A 26,188-nucleotide genomic window follows, 5' to 3' on the forward strand; every position below is an offset into this window, starting at 1 on the left:
TAGTAGTACGGCGCCCCTGGAACAAATTAGGGTTAAATGCCTTGCTCAAGGCATAAAGAACAAGTCTTGTTCATTCAACTTGACATAGGCAACAATGTATTGTAGGGTAGCTATTTTTCAATCGCAAGTCCCGAGGCGATGCATGATAATGACTCAATTGGGTAGTTCTGTAAAGAAATGGGTGGGCTGTAGGTTGATTCTGTTGCTACGATTGGATAGAGCGCACTCAGCGCAGCTGTTTCTCCGTTTACCCTTTCATTATTTATTGCCAATTCTCCCTAGGCGTTACTATTCCATGTTAGTTGGCATGACTGAAATCAAAACCCATCCCTCAAATATCCAAGGATTTAGGAACGTCATTAATTTCCTAAATCTCAAAAATCTCAGTTTTGGAAGATACTACCTTTATATGACCAAAGTTATCCTACCGTAAAACAATTAATAGCCCGGGCATTTATTTGCTTAACTCACTGAACACAACAGGCGCTTATTAGAGACAGGCTTCTATTTAAGCCAAGTGTCTATTTCCTTAATGCACACAGCTTTTTCTCATTTGCATAGTTAATTGTTCCAGCATTCACTTCCAGCATTTTAATACATTTCTTCATTTCCTGCTCTGTGTTATCATTTACACACTGTCACGTATATTTTGTCGTAGTATGCCCCTATGAAAAAATCAAAAACGTTTTCTTGACAATAACGATTGTCGCTTTTGACTGTGCATTTTCGGCAGATCTTACTTTTGCCACTAGAGGGCGATCTGCCAATATCTGGGGTCTGTACTCCTGAAGTTGATGACTGTTTTTGTGCTTGCCAGTTAGCTAGCAGTTTTCAGCTGTTAACAGCCAATGGCTAGCAGTTTCTAACTGGCGATAAAAAATGGATGATTGCCATCATTTTTTCAAGTCATTACTGAATTATTTAATGTAAGAAATCAAACGTTAAACCTCGTAAACAATTCATGGTAATTCATGGTAACCTCGTAAACAATTCATTTAGACCCGGCGTATATTTCAAACAGGCGTTTATTTGCTGAGATTTGTGTCATTGCCTGGCTATTAAAAGGGACAGGTGGCTATTTGAGACTCAGTGTTCAATAAAGTTTTATGTTTTTTTACACTTTTTAGTCAATTTTGACACTATAATTGATGTTTAAGACTACTATTGATGCCACAGAGGCTGTTTTTAACTGGAACATTTGTTTTTTTTAGTTCCTCTTTAAGATGAAGCAGGGTTGGTTGGTTCATATTGCACTGCCATGATGGAGCGGGTGGGCTGCACTCAGATCAGGTCTTGCAGTAGCCCACAGTGCTGTAGTCTCCTCTGTTTCTCTCTGTCTCTCTGTATGTGTGGGTCCTGAGCCCAGACTTCTCATCAGTATTCTGTGGGCCGCTCCATGCTGTTATATAAGGCAGCCACTCGAGGACAAGCTCACACTGCGAGGGAGAAAGTGATGGATTAAGGGAGGGAGGGGGGAGGGGATGGAGGTGGGCAAACTCTGAACAAACAAATCAATACTGCAGGGAGCGGGGGTGCAGGAGTGCTCCTCTCTCGCTCGCTCTCTCCACCATGGGCCCGTGAAGTAGTGAGGGGGTGTTGAGAGAAAGTTATTCCTGGGTTGGTGGTCACCTCTGGAGGGTAAAGTGAAGCCTGTCTGCTGCAAGTTTTAGTAGAGGATGATCGGGAGATGAGACATTGAAGAGTTTACACACAGTAAAAGTAGTGCTGTCTTAATATGCCTTTTGGAGAATAGCGCTGGCAATAGTATTGAGATCATGTTATGTTGCTAAATGTTAATCAGTATCATACTCAAATACACAGGTGACTACGCCAGAGGTTGTACTCTGATGTGATATTGTTCACAGAGTAAATGATGCAGTCAAAAGCACTGTGACATTTACAAGTGCAAAAACATATTGGTATGTTTAAAAAGCCTAAGAATGTGTGTGTGTGTGCAAGCGTGTGTTCTGAGTGTGTGCTTGAGTGTGTATTTGTGGCATTCTCTCTGTCTGTGTGTGTGTAATGTCCCTGTTGCCCTGAGTGTGGAGCTGCTGTCTCACTCCACAGGAGCGTGCAAGACAAAGAGAGAAAGAGAAAAGCGAGATCCCCTGGGGCGCAGTGAGTGGGAGGTGGAGAGGTGGAGAACGAGCAAGTGGAAAAGAGAGAGAGAGGGAGAAAACGAGAGAGCGAGGAAGGTAGCATGTGAAGAGCCATGTGAGCAGAGGGAAAAAAGCGGGCTGCGGCTGCAGGGCGAGGGATTGGAGGAGAGCGGCGTCTGCTCAGTCCATGAGGAGAAGGGGCAGGGGGTGCACTTACGTAACCGCCTGCAGTGTCTGAGCCAGCGTCACGCGGACCGTCACGTTCCCTCCTTTCTCTCTCTCTCTCTCGCTCTCTCTCGCGCTCTCCTCTCTCTCTCTCGCTCTCTCCTCTCTTTCTCTCTCTCTCTCTCTCTCTCTCTCTCTCGCTCTCTCCTCTCTTTCGCTTTCTCTCTCTCTGGGTTGGGGCAGACAGTGAACTGACTGATGGATCTGCAGTAGCTGAGGAGGATTTCTGTTGCTTGGCATTTTGGAGTGTAGTGTAATGTGTTTGGGTTAGGAATAAGGAGGACAGTGTTCATGTTTATAGCGCTACCTGTTCCATGTGTCTGGGCTGAGGAAGGCACCGCATGGGGCAGGGATGAGTTTTGTGTACAGGGATGAGTAGTAGCAATTACAATGCTCTGGAATTAAATCATTGAATTTATATATAATTTAGAGCCAGTCAATCAATTTTGTTGTTTTGTAGGCAGGTGAAACTAACAATTGGGATTTAGAAGATTACTGAAAATATTGTTCACAAAGTGTGTACTGCAGTGCAGGAACATAACTATATGATAGTACCTGTGTCTTTATTAAAACCTAATGAGTTGCTCTTTAGATGTAGTTTGAAAAGGCACAGTATCTAATCAGGGAAAACACCTGTCTGCTGTTCAATCTGGTCATTGGCAATAAACATGAGACGACAGCTTTTAGGTTATCTCAACCGTGAATTATTTCACGTTGCCCTGTGTGTCTGTGTGTATGCATGTGTGTCCTGTGTATGCATAAACATGGCTCCCGTGTTTGTTAACAAAGGAAAAAGCCTCTCACACTCGTTCTTTCTTTCCCTCCCTCTCTCGCTCTCTCTCTCCTCCTTTCGCTCTTTCTCGCTCCGAAACTCTTGCCAAGTTTCACACCAGCCGCCCTAGACAAAGCAGTTTGACAGATTACCAAGGTCCTTCACCACTAAGCTAGTCGCACACATGCGTGCACACACACACATACAGTGCCTTGCAAAAGTATTCAGACCCTTTGGAATTCTTCACATTTTGTGTTACAAAGTGTGATTAAAATCAGTTTTTTTAAATATATTTTTTGTCTACACAAGACATTTTATTTCTTTGTTAAATAAAAAAAATCATAACTAAAATATAGTTGTTGCATAAGTACTCAGCCCCTTTTTTAGGCAAGCCTAACTTAGTTCAGGAGTAAAATTAGCTTAACAAATCACTTAATAATTTACATGGACTCACACTGTGAAATAATAAGGGTTGACATGATTTTTGAATGACTAACCCTTCCTCAGTCCCCCATGCATAGATCTGTAAGGTCCCTTAGTCAAGTATTGTATTTCAAGCATAGATTCAACTACAAAGACCAGGCAGCTTTTTGAAAGCCTCATAAAGAAGGGCAGTGATTGGTAGATGGGTAACAATAACAAATCAGACATTGAATATCTCTAATTTGACGTGGCGCATGTGCGTACCGATAGGACACATGGGTAGTGAGTAGCTCCGTTTTCTACCAGCAAAACTGTGATTAAATGTAGAAGCCAGACAACATAGTTTAAATTAAGCCTTTAAAATCGATAGATTAAATATATCCCCAAAAACCGGGAGAGAGTAAGCGGTCAGTTAAATACAACAGCGAACCAATCTGTGGGTAAAGCGACGCTGCGATTCGAACCCAACAAGCCATGGCTTCCCTTAGAAGAAAAGGCAAAGAAAAACTTGGAGCTGCAAATGAGAGCAACAAACAGCTAAATAATATCCAGGAAAACATAGATAAAATGCTCACCAAAACTAACAATCTGTTAAAAAAGTAGATTCCTTCGAAAGGAAAGTAGTCTATCGTGTCAAATATGCATATACAGGGCGGATCCGTGGACGAACAGGACAACAAAATTGGCCTTCTGGAAACAAAGGTGCAAACTTTAGAAGATGAACTGAACCAGCAAGAAAACAGAATGAGAGACAACAACATGAGAATATTGTCCCTACCGGAAGATGAGGAAAAAGGAGACCTTTCCAGCTACGTGATCAAGCTGATATCGGGATGTATCACCAGAGGATCTGGAGCAATGCCATCGGATCGGCTAAATACTCTTGCATGGTAATCTTTAAACTGTGGAACTATCAGACATTCTTAAGACACAGGGGGGAAAGGAGATCAAAATCCATGGCCAGTCCATTTGATTCGTCCAGGACCTGTCTGCTAAGCTGAGGAAGCAACGCAAGCAATTCATTCCAATCAGATAGTCACTGGAGGAAAAAGGAATGAAGAAGAAGCCCTGAACAGGCTGCAGGAAACCTTTCCAGTTGAAAGAGAGCCCAATGCCCTGAGGAGACGAAGAATTAGGAAAAAAAGTGATAAGCACACAAGGCTACATACAGTGATGCCCATGACCAACTTATCGTAAGTTGAGACTATATTCTTTCCCCCTCCCCCCAAAACAATCTGTACTCTACTTTCCCCAAGTAACTGTTCTTCTCTAGGTAGGAACGATATAATTAGCCGATGTTAATGAGATATAAAAAACAAAAATGTATGCACACATGACTGTAAGTCGCTTTGGATAAAAGCATCTGCTAAATGGCATATTATTATTATTTATTATATATGGACACTGAAAAGACAATATAAAATAGGAAATATAGCATGCATGTCAATAATGGGTGTGAGTGGGTGTATGTGTCTGCATGGGAGAGTGGTGGAGGGTGAATATGGGAGAGTGATGGAGGGTGAATATGAATATGTGTAGGAGGGCGGGAGAGAATGGATGTGCGGAGGCATATGTGTATATATATAGATTGTGGCGTACAGCAGGTCAGCCACCAGGGGGAGACTTGTCGAGGCCTAACAGATGCTGCGGAAGGTCATCGAGCAGGACGGGAAGAACTGGGACCAGCTGCTACCCCACCTAATGTTCTCAATCCGAGAAGTACCCCAATTCTCCACTGGGTTTTCCCCGTTTGAACTCCTCTACGGGAGGAGGCCACGTGGCCTACTGGACCTCGCCAAGGAGGTGTGGGAAGCCCAACCGACCCCCTTACGCAGCGTGGTAGAGCACGTGGAGACGATGAGGGAGCGGATGACAGCCATATGGGCAGTCGTGAGGGAACATATGGAGAAGGCCCAACGCGCCCAAGCCCATGTCTACAATCGGGGAGCCCAGCCCCGAGAATTCCAGGTGGGAGAAAGGGTGTTGGTGTTGATCCCCACGGCCGAAAGTAAGTTCCTGGCAACATGGCACGGACCATACGAGGTGGTCGAGAAACTGGGACCTGTCAACTACCGCGTTCGGCAACCGGGGAGACGGAAACCTCAACAGATTTACCACGTGAACCTGTTGAAGAAGTGGCACGGGAGGACAGCCTTGGCCGTGTTATGGTCGGGTCCCAGGACGCCAACGGTACCAGTGGTGGTCCCGAGCAGTGAGTACCTCGACCCGGCCCAGAAGCAAGAGCTCCAGGAGCTTGTCGATCGCAACACGGCGGTGTTCTCCGAGAAGCCGGGCCGCACGACCCTCATTGAACACCACATCCGTACCCGGCCCGGGGAAACGGTAAGAAAGAGGCCGTATCGAATTCCGGAGGCCCGACGGAAGGCCGTGAAACAAGAAGTGGAGGCTATGCTGAGGATGGGGGTCGTTGAAGTGTCCCACAGTGCATGGTGCAGCCCCATCGTGTTGGTGCCCAAACCGGACGGTAGCCTCCGCTTCTGCAATGATTTCCGGGGTGTGAACGACATAAGCGTATTCAACGCCTACCCCATGCCGAGGGTGGACGAGCTAATCGACCGATTGGGAAAGGCCCGGTACATCAGCACCCTTGACCTGACCAAAGGATATTGGCAGGTACCATTGGCAGCCTCCTCCCGGGAGAAGACGGTGTTCTCGACACCGGGTGCTCCCGTTCGGTCTCCACGGAGCCCCGCCCACATTCCAGCGACTGATGAACAGAGTGCTTCGACCCCACCAGCAGTACGCAGCGGCCTATCTGGATGATATCATCATCCACAGCCAAGGTTGGGAGGAGCACCTGACGCGCCTCCAGGCGATGCTGGACGCGCTCAGACAAGCCGGGTTGACCGCAAACCCCAAGAAATGCAAGCTAGTGTTCGAGGAGGTGGAGTACCTTTTGAAATATAACTGAGACTTTATTCTCAAAATTGTCCACGTTATTCTTGAAATATTGCCACTTTATTCACAAAATTTAATTTACACTTTATTCTCTAAATATTGCCACTTTATTCTCGAAATATGATCATGCAAAAAAGAATCCAAGTACCACAGCCTGTCGTTGTTTATCTTTCTTTTCCTCTTCACTCTTCTGTATAATCCAGAATATACTCATGTATAGAATTTATTACACAAGAGGCAAAATCCACAAATTCTACAGCCCAACGGCATAGTCATGTCTTAAGTGTAAAACAAAAAATGACTCAATAATCCATGCTTTCTGGTAATGCTATGAAGCCCAAAAGTTATGGGTGGAGCTAGAAAGTTGGCTGTCAGAAGTATTGCAATGTAAACATACTTTTAATGTCTGTCTGTCTGCATATTTCAAGACATGGCATATGGGGGTGTAGTGAGATACCCAATGGGCTGGACGATTCTCTCATCTTTAAAAAACGTATACAAAATTTTTTGAAATCAATCAATCCGCCATCATTAACACAATGGAAAAATGAAATGATTCATTTAAATATTGAAATAGCATGGGCGACCGAGGAAAACCAAATTGGTACAATTTAAGGCCAAGTGGCAAACAATAATGCAGGCACTAGGGATGGAGGTGTGAGCAGGCAGGACTGGGCAGAGGAGATGTAGTCGTTTTTGCATGTTTATGTTTCTATCTGGTATGGGGGAAAAAATGATATACAAAAATATATTATAAAATACAAAAATATCTCTGATTTTGATTTGATTAGGATCTCTTTTAGCCTAAGGGCTAGTCTTCTAAGAGTCCTTAAGAAATGTAAAAAAACATACAGAAATTAGAAAACCAACAAAAGAAAAGTAAAAGCACAAAAATATAAACTAAATCCACATTCCTATTACCTATACATATTATGAGTTACACTCCCCAGCATACCCCCTCCCAACCCCCCCCCCCCCCCCCCCCCCTTCTTAAAGAAACTCACCAAATAGTTGTTTTAACTTTCTGGCAAGGAGTTCCAGGATTTTATTGCCCTGAAACTAAAAGCTATTTTGCCCAGATCTAATTAGGGTTTTGGTGGTCTATAGGTTGCCTTGGTTCTGCTGCGATATGATAGTGTTTGTCTTTGACCATATCCAGTTTGTCATGTATAGCGGTTGGTCTTTCAGATTAGTATATTATTTTTATCATTTCCTTGAGTCGGCCATTTGAGTGCATTATGTAATTCTATGGAAGACCTCTCGTAACCACATTGCAGAACCATTATTTTTATAGAAGTAATTTAGCAGACGCTCTTATCCAGTGACCTACAAATTGGTGCATTCAACTTAGGATAGCCAGTGGGACAACCATCCTTTTTTTTATGGGGGGGGGGGTGTAGAAGGATTACTGTTATACTATTCCAGGTATTCCTTATGGCTGCCTTATTTTGTGCTATCTGCATTATCTTTAGGTCACCAACACTTGCATTACTCCAGACGACAGAGCAGTAGTTCATTTGACTATGGGATGTGAGCTTGTGAGAAAGAAAAAAAAATGTCTGCCATATATTTTGCAATCCTTCTGAGCATACAGGAAGTGCCGATGATTTTGTTGCAGAGCTGTGAAATGTGTGATCACCAAGAGACTGTTGTCTAGCAGCACACTTAACAGCCTCTGAAACCTCTTCTATTGGTGTTACGCCAACTGTCCGCTGTAAGGATGGTAGTTTCTTCCTTCTCATCTTCGTACATATTAGCATTGCCTTGGTTTTCTTTGTATTTAGCACTCGTTTGTTTTGGTTTATCCAATTTGAAATACTTATCATGTCAGCTTCAAGAGCCTCTTTTAGCTGCCCTACAGAATTGCCTGTTACATAGACAGTGGTATAAAATCAGCAAACATGGTTGCCATAAAATTGGAGAGCACCTGAGGGAGATCATTTGAATACAGCAAGTACATAAGAGGTCCTAGGCAGCTGCCTTATGGGACACCACAGTATACAGAATGAGGTTACGAATAGGAACCATTTATGAATGTAAACTATATTGTCAACAGAAAGCAGGAATGTAACCTTAATGAGGTGTTATGAAATCCATAGACACAATTTCATCAGCAGTATATCATGATCAACAAGGTCAAAAGCAGCACTGAAATCAAGACGCAGCATACCCACAAATGTACCTTGTAGTCCCGTGTAGCTCAGTTGGTAGAGCATGGCGCTTGCAACGCCAGGGTTGTGGGTTCGATTCCCACAGGGGGCCAGTATGAAAATGTATGCACTCACTAACTGTAAGTCGCTCTGGATAAGAGCATTTGCTAAATTACTAAAATGTCAAATGACTAACACGTCAAATGGTCAAGTGAATAACTATGTTGTGGATTATGTATTAAACCAACCAGACACATCAAAGATACAGTCGTTCTTCTGAACTGAGCTACAGGACAGGAATGAAACTGCTCAGGGATGTTACCATGAGGGCATTGGTAATTTAAAACAGCTACAGATTTCAATGGCTGTGATGGGAGAAAAATGAGGATGGATCAAAAACATTGTAGTGACTCCAGAATAATGACCTAAATGACAGAGTGAAAAGAAGAATACAAATATTCAAAAACATGCTCAAGGTACTAAAGTAATACTGCAAAAAAACACAGCAAAGGAATACACTTTTTGGCCTAAATGCAAAGCATTATGTTTGAGGCAAATCCAACACAACACATCACTGAGTAACTGCCTCCTTATTTTCAAGCATTGTGGTGGCTGCATCATGGTATGGGTATGCTTGACATCGGCAATTACTGGGGAGTCTTTCAGGATAAAAATAAACGGGATGGAGCTAAGCACAGGAAAAATCCTAGAGGAAAACCTGCTTTAGTCTGATTTACACCAGAGACTTGGAGAGGAATTCACCTTTCAGCAGGACAATAACCTACAACACAAGGCCAAATCCTCACTGGAGTTGCTTAACTAAAAGATTGTGAATGTTCCTGAGTGGCCAAGTTACAGTTTTGACTTAAATCTGCTTAAAAATCTATGGCAAGACTTGAAAATGGATGTCTAGTCATGATCACCAACATCTTGACAGAGCTTGAAGAATTTTGAAAATAATAATGGGCACATATTGCATAATCCAGGTGTGCAAAGCTCTTAGAGACATGCCCAGAAAGACTCACAGCTGTAATCAATGCCAAAGATGTTTCTAACACGTATTGACTCAGGGAGCTGAATACTTATGCAACGACTATATTTTAGTTATTACATTTTTCTTCCACTTTGACATTAGAGTATTGTGTGTAGATTGTTGACAAAAGATGACACATTTTTATCCCACTTTGTAACACAATAAAATGTGAAGAAATCCAAGGGCTCTGAATACTTTTGCAAGGCATTGTACACACACAGGCACGATGCGCCACGCGGGCTCAGCTCATCCTGTGGTGTTTTCCCCCTTGTTTTGGGAGCAGTGTAATATCGCTTACCTCATCCCATCCTCTCATTCACATGCAGGCAGCCAGGGCAGCGTAAGCTCAGCTCACTGATACCAGACAGGCCTTAACCCCTGACTGGCCCTAACCTAGACACTCCCTGACACTTTGCCTGACAGTAAGTGTTCTGTCATCTACTGTCTTTGTGAGGAGAAAATGTCACCCTTTTAAGGGGCTTCAGAGATGAGTGTTTAAGTGTTAAGTGTGTATGCTGTTTGGGCATTTTCTTTTGTGTCTATTTTTCTAGTGTGTGTGTGTGTGTGTGTGTGTGTGTGTGTGTGTGTGTGTGTTTCTTTTGGCTGGGGTTTCCCCCTCCTCAATTCTCTGTCCGGTGTCTGTGACTTGTGGTCTGTGGTCTCCATGGTGATGGACCGGCACGTGTTTACCTGTCTCGCCCGGGACTCTGCGGGCACAGGGGGTCCCCTGTAGAGCAGCAGTTCTTAAACTGTTTTAAACGATTTCAGCTCGAGACCCTAATGAGAAATTGACTGTCCTCCCATGACCCAAATGGTCTTCCAAATTATGAAGAAACAGTGCATGATTATAGATGTATTCTCATAACTCGCGACCCATCTCTCACATGCCCAGGGCCCACTTTGGGTCCCGACCCATACTTCAAGAAAGCATGCTGTAGAGATGCCTCTGAACTGCCTCTCAGACCACCTGAACACACTTTCTATTCCAAGTCTTCTCAAATCTATGGAGGAATAATTCATTAAGATCTAAAAGTAAAAACTGATCCCAAATCAGCACTCCTACTATGAGACGCTTGAATATGGGCCCAGGCTTCCATCTATGAATAAAGGGAACTCTCATCATCCTCAACATCATTTAGATGCAGTTTACTGTGCCTTTAATTGGAGCTGAACTTTAAAATCAGAACATTTCAGAATGTGCGTGCGTGCAACGATAGGGGTGTGTGTGTGTGTGTGTTCCACGAGAGACAATCCAGCCTTGCTGCTTGGTGCCCTGCCATATAACCTCTGGACATCACACCGTCCTCCTGACTAAAACAAACCCTATGCCGCGAACCTTTCTAACAATGTTAGTGGAATCACATGCCACTTCCAAAGTGAACCCGCCGGCAAAGGGTCAGCCATTGGAGGAATGCTTTGTTTATGTGCTCATGCTGCTATTTGTCTTCTATTTGTCTAAAAGTCACAAATCTCACCAATTGCTCTCACATGCAGCTGTTAAGTTGTTTTGCTGCTGCACGTCTTTGTGGGAGAAATAATTTAAAATGGTAGCGAGGAGTATGACAATGGGCTTTGAGACGGTATAAGGAAAAGTGTGTGTGTGTGTGTGTGTGGAGAGGCATGCTAACCTTGAGTTCCAGATCCATTCTATTCTTCTCTAAGGGGTTGATGGAGTTGACTATCAGAGCTATGAGGATGCCGATGCCGTTGGACTCGTGCTTGGCTATATAGGACTGGGACAACAAGAATTTACTTAGTTCGTGAGCGGAAAACACTTTAAAATGAGAACAATTTGCCGTTGTCGGTATAATGGTGAAACTGGCAGAGAACGGGCGAGTCATCTGCCACGTGAAGGGAGTGGAGTTCTGCAGGACTGCAGCTAGAGAGTGGGGTGCAGGCAGGGTCCACTGAGGAAGAAGGGAGAGCGAGACAGAAAATAAAGCAAGGAAAAGATAGAGGTAGCAACAGAAAGGATGAAGACTAAGGTCCTCTTGTCCAGGAAGCAACGGCAGTACTGATCCCTAACAGCTCCCATCATCGTGTTTTAGACTCCCTCACAGCCGCTCTGATGGCTGTAACGTTGCTATTAGGTAGCTGGAGTGTTGCTATAGAGTTGCTGTAGTGTTGCTATAGTGTTCATGCCCAAACAGGAAGAGATTTTAGTTGCATAGATTTTTCCTCTCCCTTTGTGAAAGGAAGCCTGCCTTTTGAAGCAGCGTCTCACAACTAGGTGATATGGATGGGCAGGATGTTCACTCAGCTTTCATTTGATTTCTGTTTGGTTTTCGGCTGAGAGGGTGGCGTTTGGCTGTTAACTAATTAATAGGAAATATCGGACGTTGGCTGCATTTCATAACAATGTTATGATATGAAATGTGATGCATTAGTGATTCTCTTTATAATAGATCACATCTTACCAATTTCTTATGGAAATAAAGAGCATGTACATATGTACTGTAGGCCTATAGTAAGTTGAATTGGGTTTGAGTTTTGTTTGTAAACTTCCTATGTTCTCAGACTAAAAGATTTAAGAAAAACATGGAGCATGGGAAATAATAAACGATCTGTTGAATGATCTGGCATTGAACATCCTCTGATCCTCTTTCAGTGCTTCTCATGGTTGGTATTGGATCGAGAGCATTATTCACCCGGTTACTAAAGTATAGGCTATGATACAGTACACCAGAGGGCCGGTTACACACAGACTGTATTCCCTCCAATCATAGTTACTGTAAGTTGATCCACCCTGCCTCCTGTCTCTGCTCTTACTCAGACATGTGGAAACACCTTAACAGGAGCCACACACACACGTTGTAGTGTAACACTAGACCAGTGTTTCCCTCTGCTATCAATAGACACATGGGCCTGTATTCACAAAGCATCTCAGAGTAGGAGTGCTGATCTAGGATCAGATCCCCCCCTACCCATAAAATCTTATTCATTCTGATGTAATCTGCAAAACTGATTCTAAATTAGTTGGCCCATATTCATAAAGCGAGTAGGAGTGCTTATGAATAAGAGCCCTGGCCTGTGAGACCTTTTAGTCTGTTGTGGTGAGACTTTCACACTTTCCACAAACAAGAAAACTTTTCAGCCAAATTTGTCCTTGCATCTTCTCTAACTTTCCCCTCACTGGCGGGCCTCAGTAGTACCACCTATAATTGACCATGGTCTGACCCAGAGAGTGTGCTCTGTTTCTGGGCTCTGCTTTCACTAGCTTCCCCTGAGAGCCTGGAGCTTTGTGTCTGTCTGGGCTGGGGCTCTACTCCAAGCCTCCTGCCTGAGACGTGAGGCCTCCTGAACAAGCATGGAGGAGAGGTGTGCTCAGCCCAAATTCTCTCTCCCTCCCTCTCTTCTGCAGCCCAGCCAGAGTTGGAGACATCTGCAGACGAGATGGAGGTATGGAGAGGGGAGGGAGGGAGGGGTGGTTGAGTTAGGTCGGTCCCCTGTAGCTCAGTTGGTAGAGCATGGCACTTGCAACGCCAGGGTTGTGGGTTCGTTTCCCACGGGGGGCCAGTATGAAAATGTATGCACTCACTAACTGTAAGTCGCTCTGGATAAGAGCGTCTGCTAAATGACTAAAATTTCAATGTAAAATGTTAGGGGGGCGGAGAGAGGTTTTGGTGAACTGCTCATCCCCAACTTGGACACCCAGAGCCGCAGTTTGGCGTGCCGGCGCACATTTTAAAAACCCACACAGCTAGATCTTCTTCCCCTCATCCCTCCCTCTCTCTCCATGCAGCAGCAGACAGATGATTCAGGCTGGCATGGCTCTCCGTCCTCTATCTCTCGCGCTCTCTCTCTCTCTCTATCCTGCTCTTTTCTCCTCCTCCCTCTGCAGAGCTGGCCAGCAGACTGCATCACCTGAGGGGGAGGCATCTAGGCAGGGAGGGAGGGGAGGTAGGGAGAAAGACTGGGGAGCCCCACACCTCGAACACCCTGCCTGCTGCACTCTACCTCTCTTTTAGGATGTGTGAAAGAATGGCGCAAGACAGATGTCTCTTTTTAGAAAAGTGGGAAATGTTAACGTCAAACACAATTCCGTCTGCAGTCAATCAAAAGGAAACATATTGCTGTTGAGTTGCCTTAAAAGACAGCTCAGTGTTAGTTTGCACTCTGTGTGTACATGTCTATATGTCTGATTGAGTGGGAATGAGCCGAGTTGGCTCACTGATATCATCACCTGCAATCCATGAAGGGTCTGTGTGTGTCTGTGTTTGTGTGTGCAAACCTATGTGTGCGAGACTCCGCTCTCAGACAGCCGTCAGTGCTGACTGCAGATGAGTTAGTGTTTACTGAGATGGGGAACATCAGCTGCACGTGCTCTCTCTCCACCAGAATACTGCTCCTTTCCTCAGAACACTTAGTTGAAGGGCTTCAGCTCAAAATAACTTTTCTCTGGACTTTTCGTTTGATCAACTTCACTTTTACCTTTCAGTTTTTTTCCTCCTCTCTGTGGTATCCCATGCGAGAAAGATCGGTCATTTGTCATGACATGGCTCTCTGTGGTACTTACCATGGAAACGGGCTGACCCCTGTGTCCATCCCTCTCTCCCTCCATCAATCCCTTTCTCTCTCCCTCCATCAATCCCTCTCTCTCTCCCTCCATCAATCCCTCTCTCCCTCCATCCCTCATTTGCTGTGCTCTTACATAATACATATTGGTGGTAAAAAGGAGTGAGCCTCTGGAGCATACATGTTTTCTACCTGCCAGACGGGTTTTAACAGTCAGTCACACTCACATATTATACAATCAGAGAGAGGGGGCGATTATTTCAGTGGCTCTCTCTAGAGGGCAAAGGTCACAAGTGGGGGAGTCTCTACCCAGAGAGGCAAACTTAAAGGGCGAGAGAGAACAACTCCGCTCTCCCTGTCTGCCTTCCCTCGTGATTTCCCAGAAGGCACCAGGTGTTATGTAACACACGCGCACACACACACACACACACACACACACACACACACACACACACACACACACACACACACACACAGTCTTCCTTGTGTGTTCTCCCTCGGGAAGCACAGGATCAGTTCCCAGCACACCGTACCTTCAGCTCAGCTCCAGTTTCCTTCTTCCCCTTCTTTCTTTCTCTCTCACAGGAAGAAGTCGCTTCATCCTACAATGCGATTTGAACAATTACATCAATCCATGTTGCTTATGTAACGCTCTCACTCGTGAGGTCATCTTATTATATGACACCATTAGCGGAGTATTGGCGCCGTATGGCCACAGTGTACAGCATGTGTGTAGGATGTACCACAGAGTTGTGTAAAGTGAAAAGGCAGGTGACATCTCGTCTCACCAGATGTAAAAGCCATAGAAACCTAATTCCTACAATGGCCAAGGCCCCTCGGACCACGACAATTGGACTACACCCTCATGGACACACTCAATATGGCCGACATGGTGTTGTCATTCTGTATCTATGGCAAAAGCTGTCTTCTATGAATAAACTCTGATACATGGAAAGACTATGAATATGTCTGTGTTCCAAATGGCACCATATTTCCCTATGGGCTCTGGTCAACAGTAGCACACTATAATGGTTACAGGAGCCATTTGGGATGCAACCTTTGTGTCATGATTGAATAAGCATGGAAAATATGTTTTTCTTTGGTGTCTCTGACTGTTGATGGGAGGCACAAACAATGAGCGGACCTCACGTAATGAGTGAGAAAGTGTGTGTGCCTGCCTGTGTGCATGTTTCTGTCTGGCATAAAACAGACACGTTCTGGTGTGCATTTAATATTTTCCATTTCTCTCCTCCCGCAGGGAAACGTGTTAAGGAATATTCTCCTCACTCGCTACTTTGGAAATCAAAGGCTTCTTTCCAAATCAGAGTTTGGGAGCGGGAACAGCTTGGCTGGAGGCTTTGGAGGTACTAAACATGACCCCGAATAACCCCAACTACACCTTAACAATACTCCCTGTTACTTGGGGGGAGTGAGCAGATAACATGCATTATTGTAGTATTGTTTACTGGTAGCCCGTGGTCATAGGCTAATAGGCTATCATAGGTTATTATTTCCTCATAGGCTGTAATCATAGGTTATTATTTCCTCATAGGCTGTAATCATAGGTTATTATTTCCTCATAGGCTGTAATCATAGGTTATTATTTCCTCATAGGCTGTAATCATGGGCTATTATTTATTATTGACAGTTATAAGAGGATATAAGACATACACATACAAACCCTCGGTTCCAAATCAGACATGGATTCAAATACTATTTGATATCATTCAATTACTTTTAGCGTTTGCTTGAGACTGCCAGGTGGGTGGGGTATCCGCTTTTGCTACTATTCCATTTGTCCATTAAGCCAGACAAGCTCAATAGTATTTGAACCCAGTTCTGTTCCAAATCATGTCCTCCCATTTCCCCCATTCCAATCCATCTATTTATTCATCTATCTTATCTATCTGCAGGTGGCTCTCTGGTCCAGGACTCTGACAAGCCGAGCAGCAGTATGGTGGACATCCAGTATCTGCTGGACAGCGAGGGAGCCTCAGAGCTGGTCATAGACCTCATCGTCAGCACCAAGAACGATCGCGTGTTCCAGGAGAGCATCCTGCTAGGCAATGCCCTGCTGCGGGGGGGAAACACTCAGATACAGGTGGGTGAGGAGGGGGTAGGCTCAGTCAGATACAGGTGGGTGAGGAGGGGGTAGGCTCAGTCAGATACAGGTGGGTGAGGAGGGGGTAGGCTCAGTCAGATACAGGTGGGTGAGGAGGGGGTAGGCTCAGTCAGATACAGGTGGGTGAGGAGGGGGTAGGCTCAGTCAGATACAGGTGGGTGAGGAGGGGGTAGGCTCAGTCAGATACAGGTGGGTGAGGAGGGGGTTCGCTCAGTCAGATACAGGTGGGTGAGGAGGGGGTAGGCTCAGTCAGATACAGGTGGGTGAGGAGGGGGTTCGCTCAGTCAGATACAGGTGGGTGAGGAGGGGGTTCGCTCAGTCAGATACAGGTGGGTGAGGAGGGGGTTCGCTCAGTCAGATACAGGTGGGTGAGGAGGGGGTAGGCTCAGTCAGATACAGGTGGGTGAGGAGGGGGTAGGCTCAGTCAGATACAGGTGGGTGAGGAGGGGGTAGGCTCAGTCAGATACAGGTGGGTGAGGAGGGGGTAGGCTCAGTCAGATACAGGTGGGTGAGGAGACGGTAGGCTCAGTCAGATACGTAAATACGAGATTCAGGTTGATGGGCACACACACACAGACTCACATACTCCGATACAAGTGTTTATCAACTATCTGATGGGTCGTTTACATTTCCCCCCCCCCCCCCTCAGAATTCGTTCTACCACCAGCTGCACAAGCAGAAGAAGTCAGAGCGCTTCTTCAAGGTGTTCTACGACCGCATGCGTCTGGCCCAGCAAGAGATCCGGGCCACCGTGTCCGTCAACATGTTCGAGGTCAGCACCTGCAGGAAGAGAGAGGAGGACATCGACGTCAGTCACAGTGGCATCCGGCTCAGGAAAACAGGTATGTTCTTTCTATGTCTACATATAAATATAATGACTAGAACAATTTTGACTCCTAGCTTTTAGAGATAAAAAAAATATTACTTCTTAAACAAAATCTCTTTCTCTGAGCAATTGTATTAGTATAAAATAACATACATTTGCACTTTTTTTGCATACAATATAGCTCAGTATTTGTATTATTTGTATTATTTATTTTATACAGTCTTTTTTGCTAATCTTTATCAATGGTGCCAATAATTTTGGACCTGACTGTACACTTGTGTGTCTGGAATGTTGTCTGCTGTTGGTGGAAAACTAGATTTCCCCACTGTGGATAAATACATTTTGTTTGATTCCAATACATATTCTTCATTCAGTTCTCCAGCTGCAGTCTTTCCCCTCCTTACTGGCCTTCCCCTTGTTTCATGGGAAACAGACATGTCTGTGATGCAGCAGATATTGTAAAATCTACATAGACTCCACAGACTGAAGTTTGGTGTGGAAGGTTGAGAGAGTTAAATAGTGAGGGACCAGGGAGGAGTGTGGGAGGATGAGAGGTGAAGAGGGAGTTAAGTTTTAAAGATGCTGAGTCATAATGGTCATGAGGGGTCATGCTCTGAACATGAGCCTACAGGTCTCCATGGAGATGATGGTGCTTAGGCCACTGAGATGGGAAAAGGGCTCTCAATGCAGACATACAGATAATAGGCCTATAATGTAAATTTGCTTTTATTCAAATGCACATTTGTAGTGCATCAAGTGCACCTGTGTAGTTTGTAATATACAGTGACAGTAATACAGTGTAGTATATGCATTGTCATTCAAAGGTTTAAAACCCCAGCCTGGACTACATAGTAATAGTGACTCATAAGGTCAAAGGTCGCTCACATTTCTCTATGTGCTGACATCATACCTTAGGCGCCAGTTGATCTCTCTGGGCCGAGGTCATTAACCCATTTAACTAGCAATGTGACTACAGTAAAAACAGTGTAAATCTGTGTGGTTTCCCCTGTAGTTTCACTGACCTCTGAACACTGTGGAGTGATTCTGTGGTTCCCTGTTCCTGTTTCGCCCCCATGCCTGCGGTCACATGTCAGGGGCCATGTGAGGGGCCACAACACTAAGTCTATCAAAGGGCCGTTGTATCCAGATGTTGTTTTGATACACCAAAATCCCCAACTACACAGTTAACACGTTGTCAGAGATGTCGCAGTGATTTAGGAATTATTACAAAAAAGTGGTTGTTTTGACTGATAAGATTTCATGTCAGTTTGACTGGGGGGGAAGCATTGAAAACAATCATGGGAATGGATTGGCTCATAGTGAGTAGCAGGGTTGTGGTCCATTTCATTTCAATACAGTACTATCAGGTCAGGAAGGGAGTTGAAATTCAAGTGATTACATGATCGAAAAATTATGTGACACTTTCATATCATGGTGAGGCATATATCTGTACCTGGGGCAAAGACTTTGTGTTTTCCTGGGGCAAAAGTTCAGGATATCACCAGGTTGCTTCCCGAGGCTGTGAGTCAGTCACCGGGGGCTGATACTGTCATGGTTCATGTGGGGTCAAATGACATTATGAAGGGCAGCTCAGAACAGCTGAAGATGGATTTTAAAGAACTGATTGGGTCTCTACTTGACACCAACAAACGCCCCATAAAATCTGTCCCTCTGCCCTCCCTAAATCATGGCATTGAACGGTTCAGCAGACTTTTAGCCCTCCATAACTGGCTACGAGACTATTGCAGCTCTGTGGGTGTATCATTTATTGACAATTTTGATACCTTCTGGAAACAAAGCTTGTATTACAAGGAGGATGGGATCCACCCAAATCATTTGGGTTACTTGATCCTTTCACAGCATTGTAAGGCTGCGTTGAGACAATGACTTATCAATGACCCAAGACCAGCTCATTTAATCCCTACCATTGTGTCGCTGAGTCATAATTCTTCAGCAAATGTACATTATCCCAGGGGTGTTGGAAGACACAATGTAAGTAACCTAATTTATGTCCCTCTAACTGCCCTGAATGCCTCTGCTGATCCTACAGCTATTGTATGCAATAATCATATGCCTATGAACCAAAGTAATACTGTTAGCACTGAGGTGGTGTGCCCTAGTAGGAAGTCCACTGTGTGCAACTGACCCTGCACTAATACAAATAACCTGAGTATGTCTACCTCTGCAAAGCTTCCCAGTAAAGCAAGAAAAATAATCAAGCATCCCAGAAAAGTGTTAAAAATAGCCCACGTTAACATATGTAGCTTTAAAAACAAGGTTCATGAAATTAATAATTTGCTAGTAACAGATGACATTCATATTCTGACAATCTCTGAAACTCACTTAGATAATACCTTTGATGATACAGTGGTAGCAATACAAGGTTATAACATTTACAGAAAAGCCAGAAATGCCAATTACGGCGATGTTGCAGTCTATATTCAGAACCACATTCCTGTAAAGCTTAGAGAGGATCTCATGTTAAATACTGTTGAAGTAATATGGTTACAGGTTCACCTGCCTCACCTAAAGCCCATTCTGATGGGAAGCTGCTATAGACTACCAAGTGCTAACAGTCAGTATCTGGATAAGGTGTGAAATGTTTGATAATATACACTACCAGTCAAAAGTTTGGACACACCTACTCGTTCAAGGGTTTTTCTTTATTTTTACGATTGTTTACATTGTAGAATAATCTTGAAGACATCAAAACTATGAAATAGCACATATGGAATCATGTAGTAACCAACAAAGTGTTAAACAAATCAAAATATATGTAATATTTGAGATTCTTCAAATAGCCACCCTTTGCCTTGATGACAGCTTTGCACACTCTTGGCATTCTCTCAACCAGCTTCATGAGGTAGTCTCCTGGAATGCATTTCAATTAACAGGTGTGCCTTCTTAAAAGTTCATTTGTGGAATTTCTTTCCTTCTTAATGCGTTTGAGCCAATCAGTTGTGTTGTGACAAGGTAGGGGGTGGGTATACAGAAGGTAGCCCTATTTGGTAAAATACCAAGTCCATATTATGGCAAGAACAGCTCAAATAAGCAAAGCGAAACGACAGTCCATCATTACTTTAAGACATGAAGGTCAGTCAATCCAGAATATTTCAAGAACTTTGAATGTTTCTTCATACAATACGTTTTGTAGTGATTGCTATGTTGTTGATGTGAAGAATATTTGTTGGTCTGTGGTGTGTAATGACGAGAAACCAGACACTGCACTTGACACATTTATGAAATTGCTTATCCCAGTTACTAATAAGCATGCACCCATTAAAAAAAATGACTGTAAAAACGGTTAAATCCCCATGGATTGATGAGAAATTGAAAAATGGTATGGTTGAGAGGGATGAGGCAAAAGAGATGGCAAATAGGTCTGGCTGTACAACCGATTGGCAAACGTACTGCAAATTGATGTGACTAAACTGAATAAAAAGAAGAAGAAACTACACTATGAAGCAAAGATAAATGACATAAAGAATGATAGGAAAAAGCTTTGGAGCACCTTAAATGAAATTTTGGACATAAAGGCAAACGCCGCTCCATCATTCATTGAATGACAAGCATTGTAATTTTGAATTCCGTAAAGTAAGTGTGGAAAAGTTGAAAAAAAGTATTCTTGTCAATCAACAAGGACAAGTACCGGGGTCTGACATCTTGGATGGAAAATTACTTAGGATAATAGCGGACGATATTGCCACTCCTATTTGCCATATCTTCAATTTAAGCCTACTAGAAAGTGTGTGCCCTCAGGCCTGGAGGGAAGCCAAAGTTATTCCCCTACCTAAGAAAAGTAAAGACCCCGTAACTGGCTCAAATAGTCGACCAATCAGCCTGTTAACAACCCTTAGTAAACTTTTGGAGAAAAATTGTGTTTGACCAGATAAAATGCTATTTTACAGTAAACAAATTGACAACAGACTTTCAGCACGCTTATAGGGAAGGACATTCAGCAAGCCCAGCACTTACACAAATGACTGATTGGCTGAGAGAAATTGATGCAAAAAAGATTGTGGGGGCTGTTTTGTTAGAGTTCTGTTTACACCCCCTGCTATACAGTGAGGGAAAAAAGTATTTGATCCCGTGCTGATTTTGTACGTTTGCCCACTGACAAAGAAATTATCAGTCTATAATGTTAATGGTAGGTTTAAAATGTTATAAATTGATTTGCATTTTAATGAGGGAAATAAGTATTTGACCCCTCTGCAAAACATGATTTAGTACTTGGTGGCAAAACCCTTGTTGGCAATCACAGAGGTCAGACGTTTCTTGTAGTTGGCCACCAGGTTTGCACACATCTCAGGAGGGATTTTGTCCCACTCCTCTTTGCAGATCTTCTCCAAGTCATTAAGGTTTAGAGGCTGACGTTTGTCAACTCGAACCTTCAGCTCCCTCCACAGATTTTCTATGGGATTAAGGTCTGGAGACTGGATAGGCCACTCCAGGACCTTAACGTGCTTCTTCTTGAGCCACTCCTTTGTTGCCTTGGCCGTGTGTTTTGGGTCATTGTCATGCTGGAATACCCATCGACGACCCATTTTCAATGCCCTGGCTGAGTGAAAGAGGTTCTCACCCAACATTTGACGGTACATGGCCCCGTCCATCGTCCCTTTGATGCGGTGATGTTGTCCTGTCCCCTTAGCAGAAAAACACCCCCAAAGCATAATGTTTCCACCTCCATGTTTGACGGTGGGGATGGTGTTAATAATAATAATAATAATAATAATAATAATAATAATAATAAATAATAATATATAATAATAATATGCCATTTAGCAGACGCTTTTATCCAAAGCGACTTACAGTCGTGCGTGCATACATTTTTGTGTAGTCCCGGGGATCGAACCCACTACCAGCTGAGCTACAGAGGACCATGACTTGGGGTTATAGGCAGCATTCCTCCTCCTCCAAACACGGCGAGTTGAGTTGATGCCAAAGAGCTCGATTTTGGTCTCATCTGACCACAACACTTTCACCCAGTTCTCCTTTGAATCATTCAGATGTTCATTGGCAAACTTCAGACGGGCATATATATGTGCTTTCTTGAGCAGGGGGACCTTGCAGGCGCTGCAGGATGTCAGTCCTTCACGGCGTAGTGTGTTACCAATTATTTTCTTGGTGACTATGGTCCCAGCTGCCTTGAGATCATTGACAAGATCCTCCCGTGTAGTTCTGGGCTGATTCCTCACCGTTCTCATGATCATTGCAACTCCACGAGGTGAGATCTTGCATGGAGCCCCAGGCCGAGGGAGATTGACAGTTATTTTGTGTTTCTTCCATTTGAGAATAATCGCACTAACTGTTGTCACCTTCTCACCAAGCTGCTTGGCGATGGTCTTGTAGCCCATTCCAGCCTTGTGTAGGTCTACAATCTTGTCCCTGACATCCTTGGAGAGCTCTTTGGTCTTGGCCATAGTGGAGAGTTTGGAATCTGATTGATTGATTGCTTCTGTGGACAGGTGTCTTTTATACAGGTAACAAGCTGAGATTAGGAGCACTCCCTTTAGTGAGTGTGCTCCTAATCTCAGCTCGTTACCTGTATAAAAGACACCTGGGAGCCAGAAATCTTTCTGATTGAGAGGGGGTCAAATACTTATTTCCCTCATTAAAATGCAAATCAATTTATAACATTTTTGACATGCGTTTTTCTGGATTTTTGTTGTTGTTATTCTGTCTCTCACTGTTCAAATAAACCTACCATTAAAATTATAGACTGATCATTTCTTTGTCAATGGGCAAACATACAAAATCAGCAGGGGATCAAATACTTTTTTCCCTCACTGTATTGTGGATAAAGAGTTGCCTGTCTAACAGAACACAGAGGGTGTTCTTTAATGGAAGCCTCTCCAACAAAATCCAGGTAGAATCAGGAATTCCCCAGGGCAGCTGTGTAGGCCCCTTACCTTTTTCAATCATTACTAATGACATGCCACTGGCTTTGAGTAAAGCCAGTGTGTCTATGTATGTGGATGACTCAACACTATACACATCAGCTGCCACAGCGACTGAAATGACAGCAACACTTAACAAAGAGCTACAGTTAGTTTCAGAACGGGTGGGTAGGAATAAGTTAGTCCCAAATATTTCAAAAACTAAAAGCATTGTATTTCGGACAAATCATTTACTAAACCCTAAACCTCAACTAAATCTTGTAATGAATCATGTGGAAATTGAGGAGGTTGAGGAGACTAAATTGCTTTGAGTAACCCTGGATTGTAAACTGTCATGGTCAAAACATATTGATACAACAGTAGCTAGGATGGGGAGAAGTCTGTCTATAATAAAGCGCTGCTCTGCATTCTTAACAGCACTATCAACAAGGCAGGTCCTACAGGCTTTAGTTTTGTCACACCTGGACTTACTGTTCAGTCGTGTGGTCAGGTGCCACAAAGAGGGACTTAGTAAAATTGCAATTGTCTCAGAACAGGGCAGCACGGCTGGCCCTTGGATGTACAAAGAGAGCTAATAATATGCATGCCAATCTCTCCTGGCTCAAAGTGGAGGAGAGATTGACTTCATCACTACTTGTATTTGTGAGAGGTATTGACATGATGAATGCACCGAGCTGTCTGTTTGAACTACTGGCACAAAGCTCGGACACCCATGCATACCCCACAAGACATGCCACCAGAGGTCTCTTCACAGTCCCCAAGTCAAGAACAGACTATGGGAGGCGCACAGTACTACACTACCGTTTAAAAGTTTGGGGTCACTTAGAAATGTCCTTGTTTTTGATAGAAAAGCAATTTTTTTGTCAGAAATACAGTGTAGACATTGTTCATGTCGTAAATGGCTATTGTAGCTGGAAACGGCTGATTTTTTACATAGGCGTACGGAGGCCCATTATCAGCAACCATCAGTCCTGTGTTCCAATGGCACGTTGTGTTTGCTAATCCAAGTTTATCATTTTAAAAGGCTAATTGATAATTAGAAAACCCTTTTGCAATTATGTTAGCACAGCTGAAAACTGTTGTGCTGATTAAAGAAGCAATAAAACTGTCCTTCTTGAGACTAGTTGAGTATCTGGAGCATCAGCAATTGTGGGTTCGATTACAGGCTCAAAATGGCCAGAAACAAATAACTTTCTTCTGAAACTCGTCAGTCTATTCTTGTTCTGAGAAATGAAGGCTATTCCATGCGAGAAATTGCCAAGAAACTGAAGATCTCGTACAACGCTGTGTACTACTCCCTTCACAGAACAGCGCAAACTGGCTATAACCAGAATAGAAAGAGGAGTGGGAGGCCCCGGTGCACAACTGAGCAAGAGGACAAATACATTAGAGTGTCTAGTTTGAGAAACAGACGCCTCACAGGTCCTCAACTGGCAGCTTCATTAAATAGTACCCGCAAAACACCAGTCTCAATGTCAACAGTGAAGAGGTGACTCTGGGATGCTGACCTTCTAGGTAGAGTTGCAAAGAAAAAGCCATATCTCAGACTGGCCAATAAAAATAAAATTTTAAGATGGGCAAAAGAACAGACACTGGACAGAGGAAGATTGGAAAAAAGTGTTATGGACAGACAAATCGAAATTTGAGGTGTTCGGATCATAAAGAAGAACATTTGTGAGACGCAGACCAAATGAAAAGATGCTGGAGGAGTGCTTGATGCCATCTGTCAAGCATGGTGGCGTCAATGTGATGGTTCTGGGGGTGCTTTGGTGGTGGTAAAGTGGGATATTTGTACAGGGTAAAAGGGATCTTGAAGAAGGAAGGCTATCACTCCATTTTGCAACGTCATGCCATACCCTGTTGACAGCGCTTGATTGGAGCCAATTTCCTCCTACAACAGGACAATGACCCAAAGCACTACTCCAAACTATGCAATAACTATTTAGGGAAGAAGCAGTCAGCTCGTATTCTGTCTATAATGGAGTGGCCAGCACAGTCACCGGATCTCAACCCTATTGAGCTGTTGTGGGAGCAGCTTGACCATATGGTACGTAAGAAGTGCCCACCAAGCCAATCCAACTTGTGGGAGGTGCTTCAGGAAGCATGGGGTGAAATCTCTTCAGATTACCTCAACAAATTGACAACTAGAATGCCAAAGGTCTGCATGACAGTAATTGCTGCAAATGGAGGATTCTTTGACGAAAGCAAAGTTTGAAGGACACAATTATTATTTCAATTAAAAATAATTATTTCTAACCTTGTCAATGACTACATTTCCTATGCATTTTGCTATATTTCCTATTCAAACTCATTTCATGTATGACATTTCTAAGTGACCCCAAACTTTTGAATGGTAGTGTACATAGAGCCATGACTACATGGAACTCTATTCCACATCAAGTAACTAATGCCAGCAGTAAAATTAGATTTAAATTAACAGATAAAAATACACCTTATGGAACAGCTGGGACTGTGAAGCAACAGAAACAGAAACATAGACACATGCATACAAACACACAATAACATACGCACTATACACGCGTACACATGGATTTTGTGTTATAGATATGTGGTAGTAGAGTAGAGTAGAGGCCTGAGGGCACACACTTAATACAGTGCCTTGCAAAAGTATTCATCCCCCTTGGCGTTTTTCCTATTTTGTTGCATTACAGCCTGTAATTTAAATGGGTTTTTATTTGGATTTCATGTAATGAACATTCACAAAATAGTCCAAATTGGTGAAGTGAAATGAAAAAAAAAACTTGTTTAAAAAAATTCTAAAAAATTAATAACGGAAAAGTGGTGCGTGCATATGTATTCACCCCCTTTGCTATGAAGCCCCTAAATAAGATCTGGTGCAACCAATTACCTTCAGAAGTCACATAATTAGATTGCACACACAGGTGGACTTTATTTAAGTGTCACATGATCTGTCACATGATCTCAGTATATATACACCTGTTCTGAAAGGCCCCAGAGTCTGCAACACCACCAAGCAAGCGGCACCATGAAGACCAAGGAGCTCTCCAAACAGGTCAGGGACAAAGTTGTGGAGAAGTACAGATCAGGGTTGGGTTATAAAAAAATATCAGAAACTTTGAACATCCCACAGAGCACCGTTAAATCCATTATTAATAAATGGAAAGAATATGGCACCACAACAAACCTGCCAAGAGAGGGCCGCCCACCAGAACTCACGGACCAGGC

The 26,188-nt window shown here is 43.6% G+C and overlaps 1 protein-coding gene across 1 annotated transcript in view; it reads left to right on the plus strand.

Annotated features, from left to right (window-relative positions):
- The window catches only part of LOC311135168 (inositol 1,4,5-trisphosphate-gated calcium channel ITPR2-like), a 148,623-nt gene that overhangs the window by 69,382 nt on the left and 53,053 nt on the right, over positions 1 to 26,188 (plus strand). The window contains exons 38-40 of the mRNA XM_084169086.1: positions 15,395 to 15,500; positions 16,050 to 16,237; positions 16,908 to 17,100. Coding sequence (XP_084025212.1) covers positions 15,395 to 15,500; positions 16,050 to 16,237; positions 16,908 to 17,100 — 487 coding nt within the window. The remainder of the gene's footprint in view (positions 1 to 15,394; positions 15,501 to 16,049; positions 16,238 to 16,907; positions 17,101 to 26,188) is intronic.

The sequence above is a fragment of the Coregonus lavaretus genome, assembly GCF_964263955.1.
Source record: "Coregonus lavaretus genome assembly, chromosome: 9".
Taxonomy (NCBI): Eukaryota; Metazoa; Chordata; class Actinopteri; order Salmoniformes; family Salmonidae; genus Coregonus; species Coregonus lavaretus.